This window comes from Coturnix japonica, chromosome 19, assembly GCF_001577835.2.
Source record: "Coturnix japonica isolate 7356 chromosome 19, Coturnix japonica 2.1, whole genome shotgun sequence".
NCBI lineage: Eukaryota > Metazoa > Chordata > Aves > Galliformes > Phasianidae > Coturnix > Coturnix japonica.
The window spans coordinates 4,189,585-4,215,146 of record NC_029534.1 but is presented as its reverse complement, the minus strand read 5'-3'; the positions used below and the strand labels follow the sequence as shown (position 1 = coordinate 4,215,146).

The window sequence follows — 25,562 nt, the reverse complement described above, 5'->3', positions numbered from 1 at the left end:
CCCTCAAGCTGTACGGCGGAAGTGCAGTAAGGTTGCACCACTGGGCGCCGCCATGATAACGCTAAGGGGGAGCGGCCTATAGCACGCTCCTATTGCCTGCCCCAAGCTGTACGGCGGAAGTGCCGTAAGGTTACTCCACTGGGTGCCGCCATGATAACGCTGAGGGGGAGCTGCCCATGGCGCTGCCGGTGGCGGAGTGGCGGCGGAGCGTTGCCCGGTGCTGGGCCGCACTGGAACCAACGCTGAGGGAACGGCTGGAGGCGGCTCCGCTGGATGAAGTCCTACGGTTAGGCTGCGGCCTATTTAGGTGAGTGGGATGGGAGAGGTGGGGTTGTGAGGTGGGGTTGGCTGTGGTGCTGATCGCCGTGTCCCGTAGGCCCGAGGAGGCGGCCTTACAGCGGTTGTGTGGCCGGGCTCTGGTGGGCAAGGAACCGGCGGCCGCTCGCTTCTACAGGGAGGAAGGAAACAGACGGTTCGGCCGCTGCTGCTACCGCGATGCCGCCCGGCTGTATTCACAGGTAAGGGAGAGAGCTGCTATGGGCCTGAAATGAGGAGATCCTACAGCTGAGCTGTCAGCCCGACCTGAGGGATCCGCTCTGTTCCATGCAGGCCGCGGCCTTCGAACCTCCCCACAGCCCTGAGGTGGCCCTGTGCTTCGCCAACCGCTCTGCAGCCCTGTTCCACCTCGGGTACTTTGAGGTAAGTCAGGGGGGTGGTTTTAAGTCCTGCAGCCACAGTGTGCTGCTGTGTAGTAAGAGTGGGGAGCAGGGCAAAGAAGAGCCCGAGTAGATTCTGAGCTATTGCCTTGCGTTGTTTGAACATAGGGCTTCAGGTCGCTGCTCCTACAAACCCCACAGCGATGTTTAGTTGTTAGAATGAAAGGCTACAGATGGCCAACTGTATCACAGAACTGTAGGGGTTGGAAGGGACCTAGAGATCATCCAGTCCAACCCCCCTGCCAAAGCAGGCTCCCTACACCATGTCACACAGCTCGGCATCCAGGCGGGTCTTAAATATCTCCAGAGAAGGAGACTCCACCACCTCCCTGTGCAGCCTGTCCCAGTGCTCCGTCACCCTCACTGTAAAGAAGTTCTTTCGCACATTCATGCGGAACTTCCTATGCTGTACTTTCATCCCATTACCCCTAGTCCTATCCCCACGCACTACTGAAAAGAGACCAGATTATCCTGGGCTGCGCCACTGTATCCTGTGGCAGCGTTTTCATGTGGCCTTAAAAGTCCTTCTCTTGGTTTCCAGGTTTGTTTGGAAGATATTGCCAGGGCTGAAAGTCATGGCTATCCAAATAGGCTGCTGCCCAAGGTCTTGCTGAGGAAGGCTGAATGCCTGCTGCGTTTGGGGAGGTTACAGGATGCAACAGACACCCTCACTGCAGTGGAGAATAAAATGGCTGTAGATGGCGTTATGACTAATCCCATCCACCTTAAGCTACTGAAAAAGTTAAGTCAACTGAAGACTGAAATACATAAGGGAAGCTGTCCAGAACCTGCACAAGAAGCACGTGGTGATATTCAAAGGGAGTCAGAGATCTGGGAAGAGAATGGCAGTATTTCAGGTGCATCTTCATCTTTGAGCTTGAATTTCAATACAGAGAGAGGACGACACTTGGTGGCCTCCCAGGACATCCTGCCAGGACAAAACCTATTGAAAGAGAAGGCTTTTGTCAGTGTGCTCTGCCCAGGTGAAGGGGATAGCCACCTTCTACAGGACAGCAGCGAAACAGTGTGGGATACTCACGTCACTAACACAGATCTTTATTGCCACCATTGTCTGAAGCAGCTCTTAGCCTCTGTGCCGTGTTCTGGGTGCAGTTATGCAAAGTACTGCAGCCAAAACTGTGCAGATGTGGCATGGGAGCAATACCACAGGACAGAATGCCCCTTGGGAGCACTACTGCTTGTGTTAGGGGTCTTCTGCCATGTTGCCTTAAGGACTGTTCTACTGGCAGGATTTCCAGAGGTTAGCAGGCTGGTGGAATGGTCTCATGGTGATAACAACAAGGACCTTTGTAGTGCTGAGGTAGGAGGTAAACATCCCAGCAAGGCACTGGATACAAGAGCTGGAATGAAAGGTATCCCTGGTTGTAATGATAATGGCCAGTACCAGAGTTCCTACCAAGCTGTGTTCAACCTTTTGCCACATGTTGAGAAGCATAGTCCTGAACATAAGTTCCTTTGCATGCTGAGTGTAGTAGCTATATGCAAAAAACTGCAAGAAACTGGTCTAGAGGCCCCTGTTCTGAACAGGGAGTCATCTACAATGGGATCAGAACAAAAGACGTGTGGAAAAGCATCTGATGAACTGTCTCCACAACTGATGATTATGGCAGAAGCAATGCTGAGGCATGTGCTGCAGCTACAGTGTAATGCACAAGCGATCACTGTAATGCAGGAGTTAGGTAAGATAAAAAAATTTAAGCCCTTCTTTGTTATTCATCTCATTTGTGTGAAGCAGAGAGTTGTAAAAAGCTCCTATTGCAGACAGGAATTAATTGTTGCATTCATTCTCAACATAGGGGTTTTTCTCTGTCTTTAGAGTCTGGAGATGGTGCTGTTGTAAATAAGAAGCCTGTGCGCCTGGCGACAGCCTTCTTTCCTGTCCTCAGCCTTCTGAACCATTCGTGTAGCCCCAATATCAGTGTGTCATTTGATGGGACAGCTGCCACTGTCAGGGCATCACAGCCAATCCCAAGCGGGCAGGAGATTTTCCATTGCTATGGTAAGTATTCTCCGTCTCAAGGCACAGACATCCATTCTCCTCTGCTTGGCGTACTTACTGATTGCTAATAATATCATAATTCCCAATGTAATGCTGGTAGAGTCTTTGTTTATGTATGATCCTTGGTCAAAGATATCAAACCAAGTATTTTCTATCTGCTGAACCCAACATGCTTTCATTCTCCAGTTCGTTACTATCCAAAGGATGTTGTAGTTTGTCTCAGTTTTAACAAATATAGATTTCAGTCTGAATTTTAGGAACTCTATTTGTTCAGTGCTTTCTACCCTTGCTGTCCTTTTGCAGGGCCTCATCGGTGTAGAATGAGGGTTGCTGAGAGACAACAGCATCTCAGTCAGTATTTCTTTGAGTGCCGCTGTCAGGCATGCCTTGATGAGTTAGAGTCTGATGTCGAGAGTGTGTCCATGAGAAACTCATTCTGCTGCCCTAGCTGCCAGGCTTCAATGCAGGTAGTTCTTCGATGGTTATGATTGTTTAACCTTATCAGGATGTGTAATGTTTGGGCCTCTGGGAAAGTCAAGATTTAAAGGCCTGAGTTTATGACCTCTGCTGCGCAAATAAAAACCCCCGCAGAGTAAAAGCAGTATTTCACCGTTCTTAACCAGTTTCCTTGCAGTGTTCTTGCTTTCAATCTTCCAGCATTATAGGGAAAATACTGCCCTTAACAGGGAGTTAAAATCCCTTTGAACTTGCAGAAGGAATCTGATAATATCATGGGCATGGTTTGTGGGGAAGACGATATTTAGGAAAGAAAATAGATCCTGGAGTCTAGAGCACAAGGTGCTACCTGCAGGGTCTATGTGAGGTCAGAATCACACTATCTGCAATTCACGAGATATAAATGGAAAATGAATGCAGTGTGTGTTAGGTGAGAAGTCAACAGAGTATGTATTTTGTATGAGTATTAGTTGTATACCTCTTGACCTTGCTTCAAACTAACCTACAGTGGTCTCAGACTGAGCCTGCATAGCAGTCATAGCTATTCCTGGAAGCTTCACCTAAAACCTAAATAAGTTAGTAGCAGCAGTTTACAAGCAAGCCACCTGGTTTTTCAGTTATATTTAGCATCTCTGTAGCATAATACAGAGGTATGGAAATGGTAAGCAAGTTTGAGTTGAATGTGAGCAAGAATGATCTCTGGGATGTTTTCACAGGGGGAAGAAATGCTGTGTTGTTCAAACAAAGCTTGTGCACTCTCAGTCAGCAGAGAGAGATTGTCACGGCGCTTACTGGACCTTCAGCAACAAATGGAGAAAGCATTAGAGCTGCTAAGAGACAGCAAGGCTGGTAAGGCTCAGCTTTCTGCTTTAAGGTCACAGCTCTTGGTACGCGTCGGGAGGGTAGTTATAGCCATGAGATGGCACTGTTGCTTATGTAGTTGGACTCTGCTGGCATGAAGCCTGATGTCCCTGGGGACTTGAGCTTTATTTTTTTTATACCCCTGATCCGGGTGTTAATCTAGGTCACACGTTGTTCCACAGTGACTAAAAGAACTCAGGATAACTTTGGAGTTATGCATTCTTGGGCCTCGGTTTCCTGGAGCGAGTCTGGCCAGCCCTGTGTTAAGAGTAAGCAGGGCTGCAGAGGAAGTAGATGTTGAATCCTAACCAAATCCAGATATAGTTGTGTAAGATGCAGAAATGACTGAGTTTATTACATGACTCATGGCAAGCTGGGGACTGGCCAGTAGGATGAATTTTTCATATTCTGTTTTATAGATGAAGCTATCAAAATGCTCTTGAAGTGTCAAATGGATGCTAGAAACTTCTTGTCACCAGAGCATTTGCTGATGGGAGAGCTGGAGGACCATCTGGCACAGGTCTATGCTACACTTGGTACGGCATCGTCTTCTCACTCAAAATTGTCTTCAGCTTTCTGAACTCGGGATTTAACTTGGCTAGTGTTTTCCCTGACTAGCTTTTTCACTTTTCTACTACTCCATTTCTCCAGTTTTGACAGCAGAGCTCTCAGAAGGACTTCTTTTGCCAAAATTACATTCTTAGCAGCCAGTGACCAATAATGTGATCTCATGTTCTTGTCATTCCTTGTCCTGGTTTGGAGAACAGCAGCCTCCCAAGAATACTGGAGACACAGTTCACCATGCTTTGCATAATGCTGACAAACTCTTTTCATGACAGTAGCTGTGAAAAGTAATTATTTATAGTTCTGTTTGTTTGTTTATTTTTCCATTAGGAAAGTGGCAAGAAGCAGCCAGACACTTGGAGAGGAGCATTCAGCTTGTGGAAATGCATCATGGGCCATCAAGTGTAGAAATGGGTCATGAACTTTTCAAACTGGCACAAATTCTCTTCAATGGGTAAATTTGCTTTCATTCTCTCTCCCATCCCTGCCCCTCATGTGTGTCCAACACAGCATTGTGGCAGTTAGCCCTTGGCATTTTGCAGGGCCCTGGGCAGTTTGGCCTGGGTACAAAAGTTGTCCCATTACTCAAGTGCAAGTCGATAGAACCCAATGGGGTTCACTTATGCTTCATTTGGACCCATTCCTCAGCTTTTTATCTGTCTATTCTTTCTATTTCCTGACTCTGTTTATTCACTGGCCTATTTTATTCTGACAACCAGTCACCCCTGGTGTTTGCGCTTCAATTGAACAATGTTGTTGACATCTTTTCAAGTAAGGAAATAAAATCTTGCTCTATTTTGGCCCTCCAGTTTACTGCAAATCTTCTAACAACACATCCCTTTAACTGTCTGAATTTTAGCATGAGCTACAGTGCAGAAGTGGGTACATATACTTAGAGATAACGTGTTAAGTTTTTATCCATTTCCTTATTTATTATTTTTGCCCATCCTCCCTTTGCAGCTGAAACACTTGCTATGTTTTTCCTGTTGCTGAAAGGTGGTAGAGAGTGCGATTTATAGCCATGAACAGAGTGAGGTTTCTTGGGGGGGAAGGTTTGAAGTTTGTGCACGTTCAGGGAGCCGAATTAATTATTTTGTATATGCTTTCCTTATTTCAGATTTGCAGTTTCTGAAGCTCTGAGCACAATTCAAAGAGCAGAGGAGATTTTATCAGTGCACTGTGGTCCGCAGAGTACTCAGATCCAGGAACTACAAGAGATGAAGACCTGTCTGTTAGAACTTCCCAGAAGCATCCTTCAGAGGACTTAATTTCCCTATCAAAGGAAGATTCAGTGTGATCTTTCATCAAAGCTAAGTTTCATGTGGTAAGGTTGTCATGTAATACAAGCTGGAAAATTGTGTGTAACAATAACTTGAGTGAAATTTAAGATGCTTTTTAGAGATACAATTGTAAATAAAATGACCAGTTCTAACATGAGGGGTCTGCGTGTGGTATAGTGGAAATAGATGCTGCTGTAGGATTTCTGCATGCAGGCGAGGTAAATGCTTGAGATGCTTATGTATGTGTGTTTCTAGAGATATGAACATCCCATGTGTGGTATTCTGTTGGTCATGAGCATTCGTTCATCCAGACCGAAGTGCCTTTTACTTCTAATGCTACTGACGCACTTCCATTCTTGTCAGTACGAAACATAAATGGTTGGAATGGATGAGGCAGCTGGCTGGGAAGTGCAAACTCATGAGCTGTAAGAGAGGACACAGCAGAGCTTGGAGGGTGACCTACCAGAACAGATCCAGCAGTGATTAACAACTGGCTTCAGCATGGTAGATGGGTTAGGGAAAAATACAGTATAAACTAGAGCAATGTTTGTATATAGGACAGAACTGCACTTGGGACCCATCTAGGGAAAATGGGAGTGTGAAGGAAGGTATGTGACAGGACAGTCTTTCAAGGGAAAATACAGGGGCTTGTGGAGAGTAATAGCAAAAGCTCTTTTATTGCAGCATAAAGGCATAAGACTTGCAAGTTGTGTCTTTGTGCAGCAGAGCAGGGAGCCAGTATCTCTCCCAGCACCATCCTTTCCACTTGAGCACTACCACTGCAGATTACTGTGAAGGAATCTAAACACTTCTGGGGTCCAGGATTTTGCCAATGAAGAGGAGGGTTCCAGTGGTATCATCTCGCAGCACAAGAAGAAATGGTCTGTCCACATGATACTCTATGGGGAAGGTCAGACGAGCAGCATTCACCCCAGGATTTGGTGTGGATTTTTCCCCATCTTCATTAAGCTCCAGGACTGCCTTGTGTTGCACATGAGATAGCTTAATAGGTTTGGCAGAAATCTTAGTAAAGTCAGGTGATGTGAAAAGTGACTGGAGCCCTGGAGGAAAGAAAGAAAATTCCATTAACCTAAAGCAGGTGGGAAAGCAACACTGCTAATGCTGTGATCCAGGAGGACATGGCTGTTCAGACAGAGCTTAATGGGAATAACAGACAGAAGCTTACAACTCTTTGTACTATGCTTCTCCCTCTTAATCTCAGAAACATTGTATGAGCTTGGTAGAAATATCTGATAAAGAGTTGAGTCCTGGACTGAAGTGGTTTAATTGTTGCTGAAATCTGCACAGACTGAGAGTGGTACCAATAACCCACCAGCATCATATTCCCCTGTGAGCAGGAAACAACTTGCCTACTGCTTTCAGACCTTACAGTCTGTAGAGAGAATGTGATGTACATACTTGTCTCCTTTAGAGTGTTGCCAAGTGCCTCTTCGTAGTTCAGCTTCAGTTTGGGCAAGCTTAGCACAGCATGCACTGTCTTCAGCTCTCTGTCTACATCATGAATGAACTCAGAAGTGAGGCTTTCCTCAATCAGAGTCATATTCTGGGTCACCTTCGTAGGCAGGAAGAACATGGCGCTGACTCCTTCTGTCAGTGGCAGCTGGGCAATCTGGAAGACCAGTTATAAATAAGAAAGGGACATACCCCATGGACTGGTACAATGATTCTGAACTCATGCTACAGCAGAAGAAGTTGAAAGAAGATTGAAAAGTTATGTGTCCTGCCCCTCTTGCCCAGTTTTAAGTAGACCAATACAGGCTAGTAGGATCTGCGTATGGTTTCAGTTCTGCACTGGTTATCACACAGCCAGTGTAAAAGCAGAAAGAATATTCTAAAAATCAACAAAATGCCTTCCAAAATAGGGATTGCAAAACTAGCCTGATGGGTGGAGCAAGGCTGTCTTGTGGAATGGCTTAACAGCTAAGTGTAGCTGAGCCTGTTCCTCAGTAGGTTTAGTTCTTGTGCAATATTTGCTGTCTGACCTTGCAGTTGAGCTCTGAGTCAAAACCATATCGCAGTATGGCTTTGGGGTCTGACATCATGGACACTTTCACAGTTCTGTCCTCATCCAGATGGAAGTCATTCAGGACAGTCCTCTTGGTGTCAAACTTGGTTTTCCAAGTCCCTGTTTTTTTAAAAGATAAAATGAAAGATTATCTGGAATGTTAAATTAGGCTTATATCTGTGGCTGAGAAGTCCTGTGCTTTACCTATGATGTAGTATTTGCTCTTTAAAAGTTGAGGCACAAGTGAATGATAGAGATGGAAGTAGGCTGATTGAGCTTATTGATTTACTGCCATTCTTAGGCCCCTCCTTTTCATCTGAGAATTGACTAAATGGGAAATAAAAAATCAAGCCAGTGTATGGGTGGAGTAGCTGTTGGGAAGTTGATGCCTACTTATGTAATTACAAAACTATTTTAAAGGATAACAATTGTGTCAATGCACAGAAAGCACTCCTCTCTCCACCTCTGTTTTGCTCTTTGTCTCTAAGCAATAATTCTCTGGGACACAGGATTGTGTAGGTGCTGGCTTGGAGTGTGTTCTAGAACAGCTCTCCAGTATTTCCCTACATGCCTTCCACAGCAATAGTAAGGCTCAGCACAGCCTTTAACCTCTGCTTACCCTAAATGGTAATACTGTCTTTTGCCACTGAGTTTTGTAAGCTTAAGCTTTCTTCTTTGGTCTGTAACTGCAAACAGGTCAAGATTCAGCTTTCCAAGACTAATAATTCCTCCACTGAGGACTAGTTCTGCTCAGGTAGAATGAATTTTTTTCTTGCTTATTAAATATGTGTTCAGTCACTTTCTTCTTATATTCAGTACCTTGGCACTCTCTTTTCACCATTGGCAGTGAGGTCATTCCCTCAAATATCTTCTAATGTGTGCTTAATTAGCAAAGTGCACAGCATCCTTACCCTTGAAGTAAGCAGCCCCAGCAAGGAGAATACTGACATCTGTGGGCATGTCTTTCATGAACCTCAGGATCCTTCCCCTTGTCTGCTGCCGTACCCAGTTGTTGATTTCCTGAAGGTCTAACTGGGTATTGCCACTTAGTGCCCTCAGACGCATTTTGTAGGACTTCTCTAGTTGGCTGTGGAAAGTAGATTTCACCCTCAGTCCTGGGAAACAAAAAGATTGATGTTGCAGTTAGCGCCCTTATCAAAACAATCTCAAGGCAGCAAATCATAATCTAAAGCACAGCAGCAGTTCTCTCATAAAACAGATCTGTGGCACTGTGTATGCTGAAACCTGCCATGAAAAGGAATGATTGATGGTGCGTGGAGGAAACTGAACCAAATCCTAAAACCAACCATGCTGGAGTATGGAATAACCCTCTACTGAAAAGTAAAGAAGAGAGATACATATGAACAGAAGGCCTGGGTACAGCTATTCCTGCATCAGTCATCTTTCTCCAGCTTGCTGTATGAGCTCAGCTTACTTTAACCTATTGCATTTTGGGAACTGGCTGGCTTCAAATAATAGCTGTTAGGTTTTTTTTTTTCAGATGTTCACTGTGTATCTCCAATATTTCTGCAAGGAACTAAACACAGAATACTGGCTGAATGCTGTCACCAAATAGGAAAATGTAATTTTTGATTCCTGATGGTTAGCAGCATCTGCCAGGAAACCTGGAGTGAAAGCAGGATCCTTATAGTGAGTTTATTCTAGGTCTTCTGCATGCTAGTTGCTCTCCCACCAGTATCTTTTGGTGCATGTTTGGTCTTCTCCTTTATTTGCATGTACATAAACTTTCCAAGGAGGAGGAACACATTCCATGCACTGCTGGAGTTGTGCCAGAGCCAAGTTGTCACTGTAGCGTTACTTGTTCAGTGTTTTCTACCTGCTGCTACTTATGTAGGTAAATTCTGATAGAGGGAAAGGACTTTTACTTTTCTCCACGACGATGCGGGAGGCACTTTTCAAGCTCTTCTCTGGCCCAGTCACACTGGCCAGTAGATCCTTGTAGGTGTTGTGGACCTCAGCTTTGTTAAGCAGGTCGTAGAAGAGGGCACGAGAAATCACATCTTCTGTTCGTTCTCCAGCCCCTGCCAACAAGAAGGACAACAGTACAAAGGATGGCCTGTCAAGTCAAACAGCACATGAGGAAAAGGGGCAGGAACTCACCGAGTGAGAGACCAGAAAGAGCAGTAGCCAGGCTGAATGGAGACAGCAGCACGTTGGCAGTGGCTGTCCGGCTGGATTGCTGGCGGTACAGGTCATAGCCAAAGTTGGAGACTGCAGCTGCCAGCTTGTTTACAGGGGTCTTATAGAACGGATCTTCCTCTTCAACCTCACTAGCAGCTCCATCAGTGGTGGGAGAGTTCTAGCAAGTACAGGGAGCACTCTGTTTAGACTTGCAGTTTGCAAGAACAGGTACAGTTACGATAAGCATTTCAAAGGCAAACAGTGTCTGCAGATACTCTCTTGTAATCCACAGAAGTATTAGTTTGATCTTACCGATACAGAGTGTAGGAATAGTGACTTCACTTTAAAGTGTCCAAATAAAGTTTAAGGCGGTGCTCAGGTTGGAATCCACTGTATCTGCCTCACAGTCATCTCCTGATGTAAGCACTGTGGCTTTAACTACGTAAAGCAGTAGTTAGTCTCATTATGTTGCTAAATGAAAGCCTAGTTAATTTAGGAGGAGGGTGCTTAATCCTTCCCTAAGACTTTCTAAAATTAAATAATCTTCTCCAAGTATCTCTCCCTCATTCTCTGTTGCTGTCTTCTACTTACCTGTCCAGTAGGTGAGTTCTGGCATTTACTTGGGATGGTTAGAAGACCCAGGAGAAGGAGAACTGCTGGAATCTGCATGCCTGAACCTACACAGTAAGAACATGACAGTTAGTTTGAGTAACTGAGAGGAATGCATCTCCACCACTACTGACTGCTGTATCTCATTGTGACAGGAGCTGTGATGACATGCTGCTGCTTGTCCTTCTTGATCGTGCAATGCACATCTGATCTTTGCTGGGTTTTCTTCTCCTCTATCTTGAAGTATTCAGCCAGCTTTGGCTCCAAGGAGTTCCAAACTGGGCAAGAACTCATGCCTGGGTGTGCCTGAACACATAAGCAGATGTGTGTGGCCCAAACCACACTGATGCTGTCAGCTACTAAGTGCCAGGGTCCAGAAAAGCAATAAATCATAACTTCTCAGTTCTAGGCTAAAAATTAAATACATCAGAACGTATAGAAGCTAGCAAATCCATACTGTTAAATGGGGCAGAAGACCAAAACTGACTGCCTGCTGTTTTGGTAAACAAGTTCCTACCTCAGGCAGTAATTTATCATGATTCCTGTGTCTGCAAGTACTCGGAAGGCTATAAAGCTAGGGCTATACAAGTCCTTCACTTCTTATTTGCAGTGGGATAAAAGGCCAAGAAAAGCTTTCTTAAACAACAGTGAAGAGAAGGGCTATGAGCAAATACCTAATGTTTGTCCAGATCTAGAGAACAGGTGAAAGTCAGAGCTTGGCTTATTCAGCATTTTAGAGGTGAGAGAGAAGTACCCGACTATCCAAAGCTGGTAAGCTTGTTCCTTCTGTAGAACCCACTTTTAATCACTCCACTGTTGGCATATGTGACTCTTCCAGCCTGATCTGTCTGGTGCAAAGGGCAGCGTGTAAGCCAGGGTTTCACTGTGGGTGCAGAGCTACAGCAGAAGTGTCATGCCCCCAGAACAGACGCCACTGTGGCTGGTCTAAAGTGATATTTATACAGATTCCCAGAAATTAAAGGAAGAGGGTTGTGTTTAACTAACCCCTGTGATCCAGGCATCCAGTGAAGCAGCAGAAAGAACATGTGTTTCAGATTAACTGCAGCTATAAAGGAAATGTGCCTACTGGTAGAAATACAACTTAAAGCCACGTGGCTACAACAGCCACAGGTCAGGACCTGGTCTGATCAAGCAGAGGCTTTTCATCAGTGAAAGGCAATTCACTGCTGCTCTTTCCTGCCAAAATCCTTTTGTTCTGGAGGTAGTTCTGCCTTGGAGAAAACTGTATCGCAGTGGAGGTCATAAGTTTTCACGTATGTTTAGACAGCGTAACATAGAAGTAGTACTTTCTTCTCCCTGTGCTCTTGTATCTTGTGGCCTCTTGCTGTACCAGCTGTTGAGTAGATGAGATTTTTCTGGTGCAGGAAATGCAACTCTATCAAGAGGTTTTACTATGCTGGAAGAAATCAACGTATTTGGTGGTGTGATGGGATGTTGGGATTGCTTGTATTGTTGCAGAGTTCTAAAATGAACAGGCACCAAGCTGAAACAGAGAAGCCCTGCGTGCATCTAAGAGCAGGTCACAGCCAGGGCTCTGTGAGGATGCTTGCACCAAGCAGTCCTTGCATGCTTAGCAGGAGAGGTTTGGCACAATCCAGTCTGGAGATGAAGGTTTTCCATAGATCATACTCAACACAATCCCTGCTTCCAACTATACTGAGCTCCTGGGAGTACAGCAGCAAAGATTGGTTCTGCAGATTTGTATTGTTTTTGCCAGTACTGTCACCAGCTTCATATTTCTCAGACTTTGCCAAAAAACAATTTCCATTTTAGAAAGACAAAGCCTTTTTGCTCTTGAATTGGTCTGAACATCTGGATTCTATTTGCATGTCCTTTAGCACACAGCCAGAAATGCAGAGAGAGAAGAATTTGGTGGAGCAAAGGTGGGATGGTTTCAGGAGTGCTATTAAAATCTGTAGCTGCCTTTAGAAAGAAGAGAAGGAGCAACAACATGCAGCGTGTGGTGTTACAGTACAAAAGATACAGAAAGAAAGTGTTGATAAATGAGCTGAGGAGGAACTTTGTGCAGGGCAGTTGTCTATCTGTGAAGGCCTGCAGGTGCCGAGTGAAATGTTTTGCTTTCCTTCTATAGCAATACAAGTCTGAAATCATTTATAAATACTTCTGATTTTAGGGGTCCTATGAAACAGCACTGATGAGTTCAGACTGCTCTCTGTGATTGCTCCATCCCTCAGCACTGACTACTTCTGAAGCATCGTGCAACCGGTAGATCTAGAGGATTTGACTCCCACCAAAACTGTCACCTTTGCAAAAAGAAAAAGCCTCTTCCCAGCTGCAACACAGGTACTAGCAGGGCAGAAAAGGGAGGAAAAAAGGAGTCCCAATCCCTGAGCACACTGAAGCACAGTGGTGCCCAAGGATGCTGCTGGCTCCCAACCCTTGGTGATGCTGCTTACCTGATGGGAGTGCTGCTCTTTGACACCTGTGCCCCACGACCCACCCAGAAGCCCCCAGCCTCATCCTTGTGCCCTCTGCTTTCTTGGCTGCTGGCTGCTGAGGTGGGCAGCACTTGCAGCCTCCGTTGCCCCTTACCTTGGGCTCCTCTCGGCCGCCACTGCTGCAGGATCCCAGCGAGTGTGAGCCAGGGACAGTGCAGGCTCAGTACAGTCACATCTGCTTTTTGCTGCCTCCCCAGCCCAGCCTTCAGCAGGCTTCAGGTTACAGCTTCCCAGGGCGCTCTTAAAGTGCTCTGCTCCCGTTTTCTTTTGCTGTGATCCTCTTGCTTAACTTTCCAAAGCAAATGTGCCTTCTGTGATAAGGGCTTTCTAACAGCTGAAACGTGGGACTGAGCCAAGTGTTCAGCCTGTTCTTCCCTGCAGTGTTTGAGCAAGCCTTTTATTCCCTCACTTCTGCCCCATGTCACATTAGGGAATTTCTTCTCTCTGTTAATAGAGTATTGTTTAAAGATTTAATGGAGAGGCTTGTGAAGGGGAAGCTGGATTCATCTGCAGCTTAAAGCAGTTAAGGGGAAGATGTTCAGAAGTGATTCTACACAGTGATAGTTGCTGGTGAAGAAGTTATTAATGTATGTGCCTGAGTGTTTTTTTGGCCAAAAAAGAGAAGTCTTGGTTTAAAAGAAGAAAGATAATGAAGAGAATGTTGTAGGAGCTCATAGAGTGATAAGTGATCAGGAAGAGGGAAGAGGCAGAGGTCATTATTTGTCATAATAGAAGAGTCATGGTGAGCACTCATCAGTATCAGCATAGTTTTAGTGAGGGTTTTTTGGGTTTTTTTTTATGAAGTATTAACCTGTAAAACTCATTGCACCTCGATACTGAAGAAGATGAAAATGGATTTCTAAAGAGTAAATGATAAATTAATAGACGACAGGTTCATTTATGTCTAACAGTGGTCAGATGTCAAATCATGCTCAGCAGCTGGGAGACACAATGAGAGAACAGTTGTTTTTTTGTCCTGAGTTCTACTTTCTTGGTTTTATTACTCAGTCATTTGTTCCTAGCTGCTAGGAGAGATTGACATGAAGCTGCCTGATCCAGTACAGCTGTTTGTATGCTTGGAAATGCTGAAAGTAAATTATGCAGTAATGTCAGTATCCCTTGTCTGGGTTTGTACTGGGACATGCTTTGGGCTGCCAGCCCTGCTGCTCAGAGGTAACAAAGAGTTACTCATGGATGCTTGCATTGGCCTTGTACAGTCCCTTGGATAAGAGGAAAGGATGGTTTCAGAGGAGCAGTAGCAGCTGTTTTTGCAAGTGGGAAAAGCAAATCAAGGAGCTTGCTTTGTGATTAGTCAGTGCTTCAAAGGTGACCCTTCCTGACATGAAGAGCAACAGCTCTGCTTCTTGGCTTGTTCAGTGAGAAGTCATCAGCAGAGATGTTTGTACTTGTTAGACTTCCATCGTCTGCTGGAAAAATGAGAGCGTGAGCTTTGGAGATAACTTCTGATGTTGTTTGTCACTTCTTGATACAAATACAGTATTAAAATTCATTTTTATGGAAGAACATAGAGAATTTTTTTGTATCTTGTCTGTATCTTCAAATGAAAGCCCTTCTTTGTAAATAAAATCTTGGTGTAAAACCGTTTAAATTGGAGTAGCGATTGCATAGAATGTTATAGCCTGAAGCAAGCTTTATTCCTGCAGGTAGAACAAGCATATCCCTGAAGTGGTGTGTTTGTTAATCCCCTGATTCTCATTACACGAGTATCAGTTCTGTTAAATCAATAGAAATAATATTTTACTGTAGGTTGTTTTGGATTCGAGAGAGCAGGCAACATGCTGTCAGAGCAGTGCTGTGGAAGCTCTGATATTGATATGAATTTGGTTTAGTAAGAGAAAAAAAATGTATAATATTAAAGATTTTCAGGCTTATTTGGTATTCTCAGCCAGTGGTGCAGGTGAGTTATGGAGCAGATGCTGTATTCTAGTTGTGTTGTTTCAGAACAGAGCTCAGTCAACATGAAGGCTTAGCAAAGCGAAGTGGAAATTCCTGAGTGGAGACATTAATATTACTTTGCATTTTACAAACTGCCTCTTCTGCAGAGTCAGTGGAGTCTTAAGGTTGGTGTAACCGATCATTTGTGCACCGAAGCACAGTCATGGGAGGCTGCTCTGCTGACAAATAAGATGAAATTAATAGTTTGACAAGAATAGCTTGGAGGAGGAGGAATGACAGAAAGAAGGAAGATAGGAAATAAGAATCAAAGCTGTTCAGGAACCTGAGAATGAGAGGGGAAAAAAGCCTTACAGAAGAAAGGGAACTGGAGGGCAGAGTTGTGTAAGGGAGGGCTTGCACTTTTGCACAGGACGCAGTGCAACAGAGTGGAATGACATTGTATTAGGAAAGCGAGACATACCCAAGGCATGGGATGGTATTTCTGAATGTTAGAAATGAATCTGTATAAATAAATGAGCTGAAGTGCACCCTGTGGGCTACAGCTATGCCTCTAGAGTAGGGCTAGATTCTTGTGGGTTTACTTGTTGGAATTATGTGGCCCCATAATTATACCCTCATTTTGAAGGGGACGTGTCATCGCATTGGTCACAGGGGTGGGCATTATCTTTAGCCATTTTCCCTCTTTTAGACTACGAGAAATGTGTAATTGCAGCTTTGAGTCAGTACTTTTTATTCCCCAAAGTCTCCCGCGTCCCTGAAATTCATGGTTAGTGAGTCAGTCCTTCCCTTATTCCAGCAGATGGTGCAGACTATTCAGGGACGGAGGCTCCCAGAAGCATTCTGCTCCTTCCTTTGAGGGAAGACAGACTTTCCGAGGTAGGAAAACTGTGCCAGAAGGATGGCCCTTGTGCTTTGTAACCACTATTTCACAAAAACAGAGCACCATACTTCTGATCCAGAGGCTGAGGGAGTTTGGAAGCAGAATCTGCTATGGACAACCATTGTGTTATATATAAGTAACTGTAAGTTGGCAGGCAAGGGTGAGTTGGTCAAACATTTTCAAGTGGTAATGGGTAGCTCTGTGGGGTGGAGGGTTCCCAATAATTGTACATGGTAGGTTGCTCCAGCTGAGCACAGCTATGTTAGAACAAGAAGTCAGGGAGCTATGCCTTAATTCAAGGAATTCTGCCCAATTCATGGTGCCAGCTCTGAACAAGTGAGTCAGGCACACTCTGTAAGTGAGCTAGCAGTTACTAGACTCATCTTTGGACAGTCTTTACTGATTAGCAATTGTATATCATAGTCCCCCCTTATCATACGTGACAAAGCGTAGCTAAGAGCAGCTCCTTTGCAAGGGCCCCTCGTAGCATTGTATCTTTTATGCCCAGACTGTTTTTTTCCTCCTAATCTTTGCAATTATTCAAGTCGCTCGCCTGTTTCCATTCCCTGTTGAGTCTTTCAATGCAACACCATAAGCAAATGCATTCTGCTTTACTCTTTATTATTCTGTCAACATAAAAATTACTAAAAAATGCTTTACAAAATAAACCTCGAAAAATCCAGCATTACTCAAGAACCTAGAATTATTTTTCAGGAACAGGACTGGAGAAAAAGGGACTAAGTCCCTCACTGCAGACCCTCCCACAGCAGATCCTAATAGCCAAGGAGTGGGAAAAGGCAGTGTCTGAGAAGAGCTTGTGCCTGAAGTGGCTCTGACTCATCCCAGAGAAGACAACTGGTTACTAGTCCACTAGATTTAGAGGTCATTTCCTAGGTGGGTACAAACAGACAGTTTATAGAGGAACACTGTGAGGAAGGCATGTTCACAGGAACCAAGGAAGGAAGAGCCATATTAATACCTCTGGCTGCTGTCCAAGCTGCCAGATGCTAATGATGATTTCAGGCTATGCTGGACTCTAATAAGAGCTTAATAAAGACTCTAATAAGAGTCTGGGGACACAGAAATCTCCCTTCCAGGACTGAGAGGCAGAGCAAGGTTTTCAGGGTCAGTAGAGGGGAGCTCCAGCCAAGAAAAGCTCACCAGGGCTGGAATGGGATATCCCAGGACTGGTCTGTAGGGATCTGGAAAGGAAAACCAGCAAGGAATTGCCTTCTGTGGCCTCAAAGGGGAGATCAGCAGTGGTAGGAGGCCTCTCTCTGCTGGTCCAGAGGGTCAACTAGCAGTCCCAGAACACAGGCTTTGCTTCTTGCTTATTTGGGCATGGGGTACTCATTGTCATCTGTTGCACCAGGCAAGTCCTTTAACTCTTTCATCTGGGGAGCAGCATTGGGGTTAGGGTTCTTTACAATGCCTATAAACAGTGGGATGCCTATTTCTTCTTCAAATATGAAGAAGATAAATGGCCGGTCTAAGCTGAAGGCGGAGAGCGAGCGTGATATCATTACACCTGTAGCAGCAGAGGCTTCCACCCCATCTTCTTTAAGCTCCATGGTAGACTGATGCTGTACACTGGATACAAAGAGGGGCTCATCTGAGATCTTCTGGAGATTTGGGCTTGCAAACAGCTCCTGGAGGCCTGCAGAGAAATGAGCTAAAATCAACCTTCACCAGCAGCTCTGATTTTTGTCAAAGCTGGCTGAAGAAAGCAGCTCCCTCATCTGTTGTTGCATGTATTGTTACGTGTTATTATTTCAAAAGAAAGTGAATCCTATTTATTCTCATACTGAGATTCAGAGCACAGTGTTTTGTTTCAGTAAGCTCTCAGTTCCAGGTTTTGTGATCTGCAATTTCTCTTGACAGTTTTTATGCTCTGGATCCATTTTCAGTTAGGGAAAAAAAGGAGATGAGTTGACACATGGCAGGAAGTTGGTCTTGGCTACAAATAGGAGAAGCTTGTAAAGATGGGAAGGAAGTGAACGCTGCCTTCCCTATAGTATCATCTCGTTGGAGCAAAACATTTGGTGCTAGGCAAGCAAAGAGTAAGGAGGAGGAGAGGAGTAAGGAGTGTGAAGAGGTTTTGATGTTATCTGGAGCAAGCTGTGAGGCACAGCTTTCGAAACAAGGATGGCAATTTTTAGTGTTACTGAACATATGCCATGGAGATTAATCGGATTCACTTATTCTGCACAAATCCTGTTAGAGGCCTTACCCATGCGACTGAGAACACTGTTGAGTTCCAGGTGGTAATCCAGTTTAATTTTGGGTATCTTCACTGTGGTGGGCACCTCTTTGGGGAAAAGCCGGCATAGTTGTCCATAAGGGAAGTTCTCCAGCACATGAGAAGTATTCCAAGTGTACTGGTTTGGTACAATGACCACAAAACTCATGTTACCCTTAAAGGGAAACTTGGCTACCTGGAAATAAAACCAGCCAAGAAGAATTTATGGAGGAGGAAGGAAAGACCTGAAAGTGATGCTTTAAATTCTCTCTTTTTCTGATTTATCTACAGAGCCAGCCTAGACATAGGACAGAAAGAACAGCTGGGAATGTGTCCAATTTCTTTGGGGGGGGGGCAGGGAAGTTTGGTGGAAAAACAGCATCAGATTTTAGTCTTTGGCCGCAGACTGGTAAGGAGGGAACACATGACAGGATGGAAGCTCACAGACACCGTAGCCATACTTTTAGCTGCATCCTGAAGGATTCCAACGGTGCGTTGCCTAGGGGAATTCCTTTCATTATTTCCTCATTCATTTTTAATTCAGAGCTTTAAAACTCCATTAGTTCTCATTGAATGGGAATATCTGTTTGTGGCTTTTTTTTCCGAAAAAACTGAAAGCAGAAAGTCAACGTTCTTACTGGAAGCAATTACAAAGGCTACTTATCAAAATGTTCCGTGTGCTGTCCTTGTTAAAAAGTACTTGTTTTTGGGAAAGAATAGCTGGAGACAGAGAAATAAAATAGCAAGAGGAAACACCAGTCAAAACCTGTATGCACCTGAATGTCCTGAGACTCCAGAGTAAACCAGCTCAAGGGGTATCGCTGGGCTTTCATCATCTCAACCGAGACCACAAAGTCATCGTCGAGGTGGAATGCATCTGGCGCGGTGAAGCTCGCATCAAATTTATTCCTCCAAAACCCTGTCAAAATTCAAGTTGAGAATCCAGTGAAGTTTCCTTTTGGGTAGGAAAACAGGACCTACAAACTGCTCAGCTGACACTCTTCCCTGCCATGAGTTCTCAGCAAGTGGCCAGGCACGTAGGAATGCAGTGAAGGCAGTACCAAGGCTGAAGGAACCCTAGCAGCTGGAAGCTCTTATCTTCCAGAGGGATTATGGAGTAATAAAAGGAACTGGGATTAATCCTATCACCTCATCATGGGAGATGACCAAAGGCTATGGAGATAAGCAGTGTATGTTTAAGTGCTTTGAAAAAATGAGGAGTGTTGCTTTTGTGCTGCGTACAGTGAAACAATGCTCCAAAACCAAGCAAAAACATTGGCAGATTTACCATGGAAGCGTTTGGCCTTTGTTTTGATGTACAGCCCTGAGGAAGTTAAAAGGGGAAGATGCACCCAACCACCATCTGGAGTCAGAAATCCACAGAAGCTGCCTCTGAGCTGTTTGGTCGGTGCACAGTGGGTTGCATGTGACCTGGTTTGGTTAAGTTGAGCAGTGATGTGCTGCTGTCTGGGATCCTGAACCAGGATGCAAAAATACCACAGGTTCCACCTGCTGTATTCTGGCTCTGCAGTCAAGTAACATTTTTAGCACTCGTGAAACAGTTGGGGATCATTACTGTAAAGAAATCAAAGTAAGAGGAACAGCAGATGAACCAGAAAAGAACAAGCAGATTGACTATCAGGAAGCAATGAAAGGAGATGCCATTCAGCTGCAACGTTGGCAGAAAGCAATAGTAGATTTCTAACTATTCCTCAAGATGATCAGGCTTGAGAACTAAGACCTACGGAGCTCACCATGGAAATGGATTGCATTGAGCAAGAGCATCACTGTGTCTCCAGGGAGCTGCTGTAGGAAGGCGGGTATTTGCCCATTAGTTGCCTCCTTTACCCACTTGTTTATGGCTGTGAGGTCATCCTCACTGCTGCCAGAAAGGGTCATAGGCTTTGCCCCATAGAATTTCTCCGACTCCTCCAGGAACTTCTCTTTGACCTCAAATCCTGGCAGAGAGAAAGAATTGCATACAAAGTCACAAGACCTTCTAGAAATGCACTCAGTAAACCAGCCACTGCCCAGGGAGAGCACCCAGGGAACAAGAAGACGGCTCCCCAGGATGGCATTGCGCTCTGTCACCAAGTTCTGTCCTGCATTACTATGGCTGCCCTGTGCCAGCTCTCACCTTTCTGCAGGTACACACGTGATGCAAGGCTGAGCATGGCTCCTGCCAGCCTCCTACGAAGGCTGCTTAGCATGTGGTGGAGACACGGCATGGAGTCCAGGTGCATCGCCTCCAGCAGGTGCTTCTCTGTCTCATTTGCTGCTCCTAAAGCAAAGTCAAATCCCTGTTAGTTCATGCTTACGTAGTGGAAAACAGGGACATTAATTGGACTGCTTCATTCTAAAAACATATTGTGTCGTGCAAGAGATTAGAGAAATCTGAGAATAGGAGCCTTCTGAGGGCAGCTTCAATTGTAATAGTACCTAATTAAAGCTGCAAGAACGAGATTAAGTGGAAGGTGACGTATTTAATCTTTGCATTTTGCACATTGGTTTCCAGTGCCTCCATCCAGGAGGGAGGGGTTCAGGGAAGGGCAGAAACAAGTGCTGTCACAGTAAGTTACCTAGTGCCAGGTTAGACAGGGCAAGGGCAATGCTGAGGGGAGACAGGATCACGTTCCCATTGGATTCTTGCTGGACCTCTCTCAGGAGATCAATGCTGAATCTCATCAGCCCATTTGCCAGCTTCTGGCTTTTCTTCCAAGTTAAGTCACAGTTTTTTTCTTCACCCTCTCCCTCTTCTGAAGAGATTTTCCCAGAGGGTTCCTGTTCATGACAGCTGACAGCCCCAGCTGTGGCTTTATCTCCTGGGCTCTCCTCATCCCCAGTTTCAGGTGATGTGGAGATGGAAGGTGATGTCCCATAGGTCTCCCATGTATCTGCCAGCTTTGCATTCGGTGGGCTTGGGATGGCTCCTGGCAGAGCAGGCTCTTCATCTCCACCACTCTTCAGGTTCTGGGGAGAAATGAGAAGGATATAGCACTGGGAAAACAGGAGTCTTACCTCCTTAATAAGTTTGACCATATAACAACTTTGGAAAACCACATCTTTTATGCCAGGAAAATGGACTTGAATGAGGGTTCCTTCTCTCCTGCCCTCAGCACCCACTCCAGGCTGTGGGGACAAGAGCCACCACCTGCTTAGCACTTGTCCTATGCTTCACTGTTTATAGATCCATCATCCTCAACCTTGATTTCACCTTCTCACATATTTTGGGACTGCAGATCTGCCACATGCACTGGTCAGCACCCTGTGCTGCTGTCACAGCCTTGATCCATTTTGGCTCAGATCCTCCTCCAGGCATCTGTCTCTTCTTGACTCGTCTGGTTTATTCCATCCCTTTTCTCTCCAGATTCCTCATTTTCCAGTTGTCTAAGCTTTAGCCTATAGCGCTGCTGCTGCTGTCCTCACATTCGCATGCCCTTAAACACATGCTTTTTTTTCCCTCAGATCTTTCTGTTCCCACCAGTATCCGGATGACTTTCCCCTGCTGCAAGAGCTCTGCACTATCAGAGCCAGTCACAATGGGTAGCATTAGCTATGAGTCTTCCTCCCTCTCACCCTCCTTTCTAGCTAATTTCTTTGTCTTCCCTTATCAGAAGTGAAATAATTCACTTACCCATCCCTGTGCAGGCTGCCACTGACATTTACTCCATGTGCTGCCCAGCTGCCTAGTCTGGAGCTTCTAACACAAAGGAGCAGAGCAGCAGTGGGTGAGGCAGGAAGAGAAGTCCGCACAAAATGGACTTTCTTATTGCACTGACACTGCTCAATTGCACTGCAATTGCTTGGGCTCATCCTAGAAAACCACTGCAAGTATCACAGTATAACAGCAAGTCCTTTGGATGGAACCTGTCATTGCTTACCTTCAGATCCACAGCTTTGTCTAAGGAGAGATGCTGTTGCTCAATAGCGTGTGCCAAAGGAAGCTGGAAAGAAAAACAAAGTCAGCTTTCAAGTATTTCCTTTGAATTTCCAGAGCCAGCTGACTCTGCCCTCACTCCTAACACATTCCCCTGGGGTCAGGTCAAAACCTGGCACCAGCCTGGTTGCAGCGGTCCTGAGGTGCTATAGGAACATGAGGGCAAGCTTAGGATGAAGAAAAGGAGACCGTGGGGTCCACTGAGGGGATGTGGAAATAAGCAGGAGCTGGGGGAGGCTGCAAACACTGTGTTTGTTTAGGAGGAGACTGGATCAGAAGGGTACAAAATAATGCATTCTGTTTTGCAATCTCAGATCTGACAGGGATCCGGGTTTAAAACAGAGTGAGAGAGAGAGAGAAAACAAAAAGCTGTTATTAAAACAATGTCCTGCTAAACTCTGAATGTCACGGTCACTAAGAACAATTGAAGCCAAGTTTCCAAAGATTTTCTGCATTACTTGGGTAATGGAGATATTTACAGTAATTATGGATGGGAAAAGCTGAGATGCAAGCTTACCCCACAGCTTCTCTGCCCTTGCTCTTGCCCTGTGCTGACTGGGAGAGAACCCCAGGACGGCTGGAAGGGAACAACTTACCCTTGGATGACTGTGCAGAGCAGATAGGGAGAGCAGCAACAGACCCCAAAGCAACGCCATGTTTCTGGAACAGAAGGACCAGCCGAGAGAGGAGTTATTTCCAGCTACCTGGCAGCAGCAAGCTGAGCCTAGTCAGGTCTACAGGGAGAAAATTATCAACCTGGCCAAACAGGTTGGCGCAGGAGCTTGCAGAAAGCAATAAGGAGATGAACAATGCTGCACAGAAACAACACAGGACTCCTGGGTCTAACGCCAAGGCAGAGAAATCAGAGAGGAACAGCAGAGCTGTAACCACAGCCGGACTCTTTACATGACCCTCTTCTGCTTGGAACCTGTGCTTCTGACCCCAACACCCTCATTCATCTGGATTGCGAATGGTATTTCCCTAATCAGTCTTACACACACTGTGCATGGGGGAGAAGACAAGAGTTTCTGCTCCTTCCCTATGCAAACCACCGAGGTGTGGGCACAGCATCATCTTGGCTGTGCCCAGCTCTTAGGAGAAGAGCTACTGACCTGCCTCAGCAAGTGCTGCCTGGAAGGGGCTTTGCAGGTAGAAAGCACAATACCAGAGGGATTTACCAGCAATTAGTCCTGGGATAGAAAGTCCTCCCCTTCCCAGCACTTGCCTTCCCCTTTTGCTGGCAAACCCAGCCTCTCCCACCCCTGTGCTCCAGTTCCAGTATGGGACAGTAGGAGCTTCCAGGGCAATCAATGAATCCCCACCCACTCCCTGGCCACAGCTTCGACCAACTACTTTTCCTGCTCAAACAGAAATAACCCATCTTCTCCTTAACATAAACACTACATGCCAAAACCCAGGCGTCGGCATGGCTGCCATCCACTTAACTCCTGGGGCTGCTTTTCACTCCTGGAGCAGCCCCAGTTTCAACCCAGAACAAACTGAGCTGTGACTATTTGCCCAGCAGAACAAGCAGAACTTGAGACCATTTCATTCCCCCTTCACCCAAAATCCTGCTGCCCTAACTCCCTCCAAACACCCCTATCCCCCCCCCCATGGTGCCAAATCTTTAACTCTCCATCAAATTTGTTCTCTCCCTGACAAAACCACTAATGCTCATTGGTAGAGCCCCCCATTTACCATCACATTCTCTTTCATTTCTCCTTACCTGAGGCTTTTGGTGTCCACGTTGGAGCTGGCACCTGCGTTAGCCCAACCAACAGCTCTGCATGGGGCACAGCCTCCTGCCCAGCCCAGCCCTCCTACCCGTCGACCTTCGGCACCACCCCCTGTTTGGGAATTTGGCAGGCAAATATTGACTTACAGCATCCTGTTAAACATTTGTTTGGAGCAAGAGAGGGAGTTTGTGGTGTATTTGGGGATGGGGAGACACTTAATGATGCTGTCATTTCAAGGCAACGTTAACCTTGAGTTTACCAGCTCTGAATCGCATTTGTGCTGATGGGAAATGCCAGCTGTTCCTAGCAGCAGCTCTGCTTTCCACATACTTCCTGTGCTGGGAATGCAGCCTTTTATTCATAACTCTGGTGCAAATTTAGGGCTTGGTATTTACTGCCACAGGGCTCTCTAGTTTTGGAACTTTCATTGCAGAAAGCCTCGGATGCTTCCTCCCTCTGTCCCTGATGCTGCAGCAAGCACGAGGCTCTGTGTTCAGCAGATGGTGGGTGCCCAGGGCCCTGCAGCAGAGCACCCAGGCAGCACACATGGGCATCTGAAAGCAGCTGGTGCCTCCCCAGGGCACAGCAAGGAACCAGGGGCCCACAGCACCACTCTGGTAAGGAGAAAAAGCCTAAGGGACAGGCAGAACTCCAGCAGGGCTGTCCAGAAGTATGTGGGTTTGTGCTGTATGCAGCAAAAACAGCAATCCATTCTCAGCATGGGATATGGCTCTGGCCACGTCCTCGGTCTGATGGGAGACTCTGAGGAGGATTGTAGCACTTGCAGTGATCCTTTTCTTGCAATAGGTTCATGGTTTCCCAACACCTCAAGCAGTGGGAAGGAATGGAAAGTACAGATTTGTGTTCTGCAACCAGAAACCACTCCAAGATGTAGCACTGCAACATGGAGAGCTGCTTCCCTTTAGAAAGCAGATTGTTTGCAGCAGGAAATCCTACCTTACATCCATGGCATCTTCACAGCATCTCTCCCTCCTCCAGGAACACAAGCGATGCCTGAATTTAGAGCTTTAGCATCCCAAGCACAGCTACAGCCACTGTGCAGCATTGCTCCCAGGCTCCCCCAGCACACCCAGCTCTGCACACAGCATCCTTCACACACGCTTCTCTGCATCTCTTTCAAAGAGTTTATTAGAAGTCAATATTTACATCTATTGCAAATGGTTAATAGGCAACACGGGACTGAGAGCTCCCCATGGATGGGGAAGGATAGCCAGGGCCAACTGCTCACCACCACACCCCTCCCTGAAAGCACAGGGCAGCTTCCCAGCTCCCTGGCAGCTGGATGGGTGCCCCCCTTTCCCCTCTCAGGATAACCCACAACAGGCTCCTCCTCTGCTAGAGATAAGAGCTTCCCGCTCCCCTGATAACAAGAGGGATGGATGGGAAAAGGGCTGCAAGAGAAGTGAGGCAACTGTTCATGCTGCTGGGTCAAAGAGCACTCTCCTCACCTTCAGGTCACACAGCAGACAGTGCTGTCCCTAAGGGAAGGTCAGAGGAATGCCATTCTGGATTGTGATCTCAGGATCTCAACCTATGGTGGGAAGGGGTAAAACTGAGCACCTTTTTGCTGTTTTGTCTTCCCCCAGAAGCCTGACCAGCACAAAAGAGAGAGGAGAGGATCAGAAAGGGAATTTCTCGAGATGCAGTGCAGTTAAGGTAGGAATCAGCAATAATACAT

At 45.8% G+C, this 25,562-nt stretch overlaps 3 protein-coding genes across 12 annotated transcripts; 1 reads left to right on the top strand and 2 right to left on the bottom strand.

Moving 5' to 3' along the window:
* Window positions 1-59: 59 nt before the first annotated feature.
* SMYD4 (SET and MYND domain containing 4) lies at window positions 60-16,915 on the top strand. Of its 5 annotated transcripts, XR_001558976.2 has the most exons (11): window positions 73-307; window positions 377-518; window positions 610-699; window positions 1,258-2,416; window positions 2,554-2,736; window positions 3,040-3,203; window positions 3,909-4,041; window positions 4,473-4,589; window positions 4,948-5,071; window positions 5,735-5,941; window positions 12,830-16,915. XR_001558976.2 is itself a non-coding variant. In XM_015880644.2 (10 exons), the coding sequence occupies exons 1-10, from the start codon at window positions 177-179 to the stop codon at window positions 5,883-5,885; spliced, it is 2,394 nt and encodes a 797-aa protein (XP_015736130.1). In that variant the 5' UTR covers window positions 74-176; the 3' UTR covers window positions 5,886-6,054. The 5 variants fall into 5 exon arrangements, 4 of the variants coding, with proteins under 4 accessions (XP_015736132.1, XP_015736131.1, XP_032304349.1 ...); XM_015880644.2 differs by lacking the exon at window positions 12,830-16,915 and having other exon boundaries at window positions 74-307; window positions 5,735-6,054; XM_015880645.2 differs by lacking the exons at window positions 4,473-4,589; window positions 12,830-16,915 and having other exon boundaries at window positions 67-307; window positions 5,735-6,054.
* On the bottom strand, window positions 6,546-13,363 carry SERPINF1 (serpin family F member 1). Of its 4 annotated transcripts, none has more exons than XM_032448463.1 (9): window positions 13,249-13,363; window positions 11,429-11,522; window positions 10,657-10,742; window positions 10,045-10,243; window positions 9,810-9,965; window positions 8,835-9,038; window positions 7,901-8,043; window positions 7,317-7,527; window positions 6,556-6,958 (listed from the first exon to the last, which is right to left on the bottom strand). In XM_032448463.1, the coding sequence occupies exons 3-9, from the start codon at window positions 10,732-10,734 to the stop codon at window positions 6,699-6,701; spliced, it is 1,251 nt and encodes a 416-aa protein (XP_032304354.1). In that variant the 5' UTR covers window positions 10,735-10,742; window positions 11,429-11,522; window positions 13,249-13,363; the 3' UTR covers window positions 6,556-6,698. The 4 variants fall into 4 exon arrangements, with proteins under 4 accessions (XP_015736137.1, XP_032304354.1, XP_032304355.1 ...); XM_032448464.1 differs by having other exon boundaries at window positions 11,429-11,518; window positions 13,249-13,357; XM_015880651.1 differs by lacking the exon at window positions 11,429-11,522 and having other exon boundaries at window positions 6,546-6,958; window positions 13,249-13,355.
* On the bottom strand, window positions 16,556-24,940 carry SERPINF2 (serpin family F member 2). Of its 3 annotated transcripts, none has more exons than XM_015880649.2 (9): window positions 24,821-24,940; window positions 22,724-22,787; window positions 22,072-22,134; window positions 20,770-21,160; window positions 20,328-20,471; window positions 19,945-20,148; window positions 18,967-19,109; window positions 18,182-18,386; window positions 16,556-17,608 (listed from the first exon to the last, which is right to left on the bottom strand). In XM_015880649.2, exons 1-9 carry the CDS (start codon window positions 24,829-24,831, stop codon window positions 17,283-17,285), a joined length of 1,551 nt encoding a protein of 516 aa, XP_015736135.1. In that variant the 5' UTR covers window positions 24,832-24,940; the 3' UTR covers window positions 16,556-17,282. The 3 variants fall into 3 exon arrangements, with proteins under 3 accessions (XP_015736135.1, XP_032304353.1, XP_015736136.1); XM_032448462.1 differs by lacking the exon at window positions 24,821-24,940 and adding an exon at window positions 23,854-23,979; XM_015880650.2 differs by lacking the exon at window positions 24,821-24,940 and adding an exon at window positions 23,240-23,264.
* Between the last annotated feature and the right edge of the window lie 622 nt (window positions 24,941-25,562).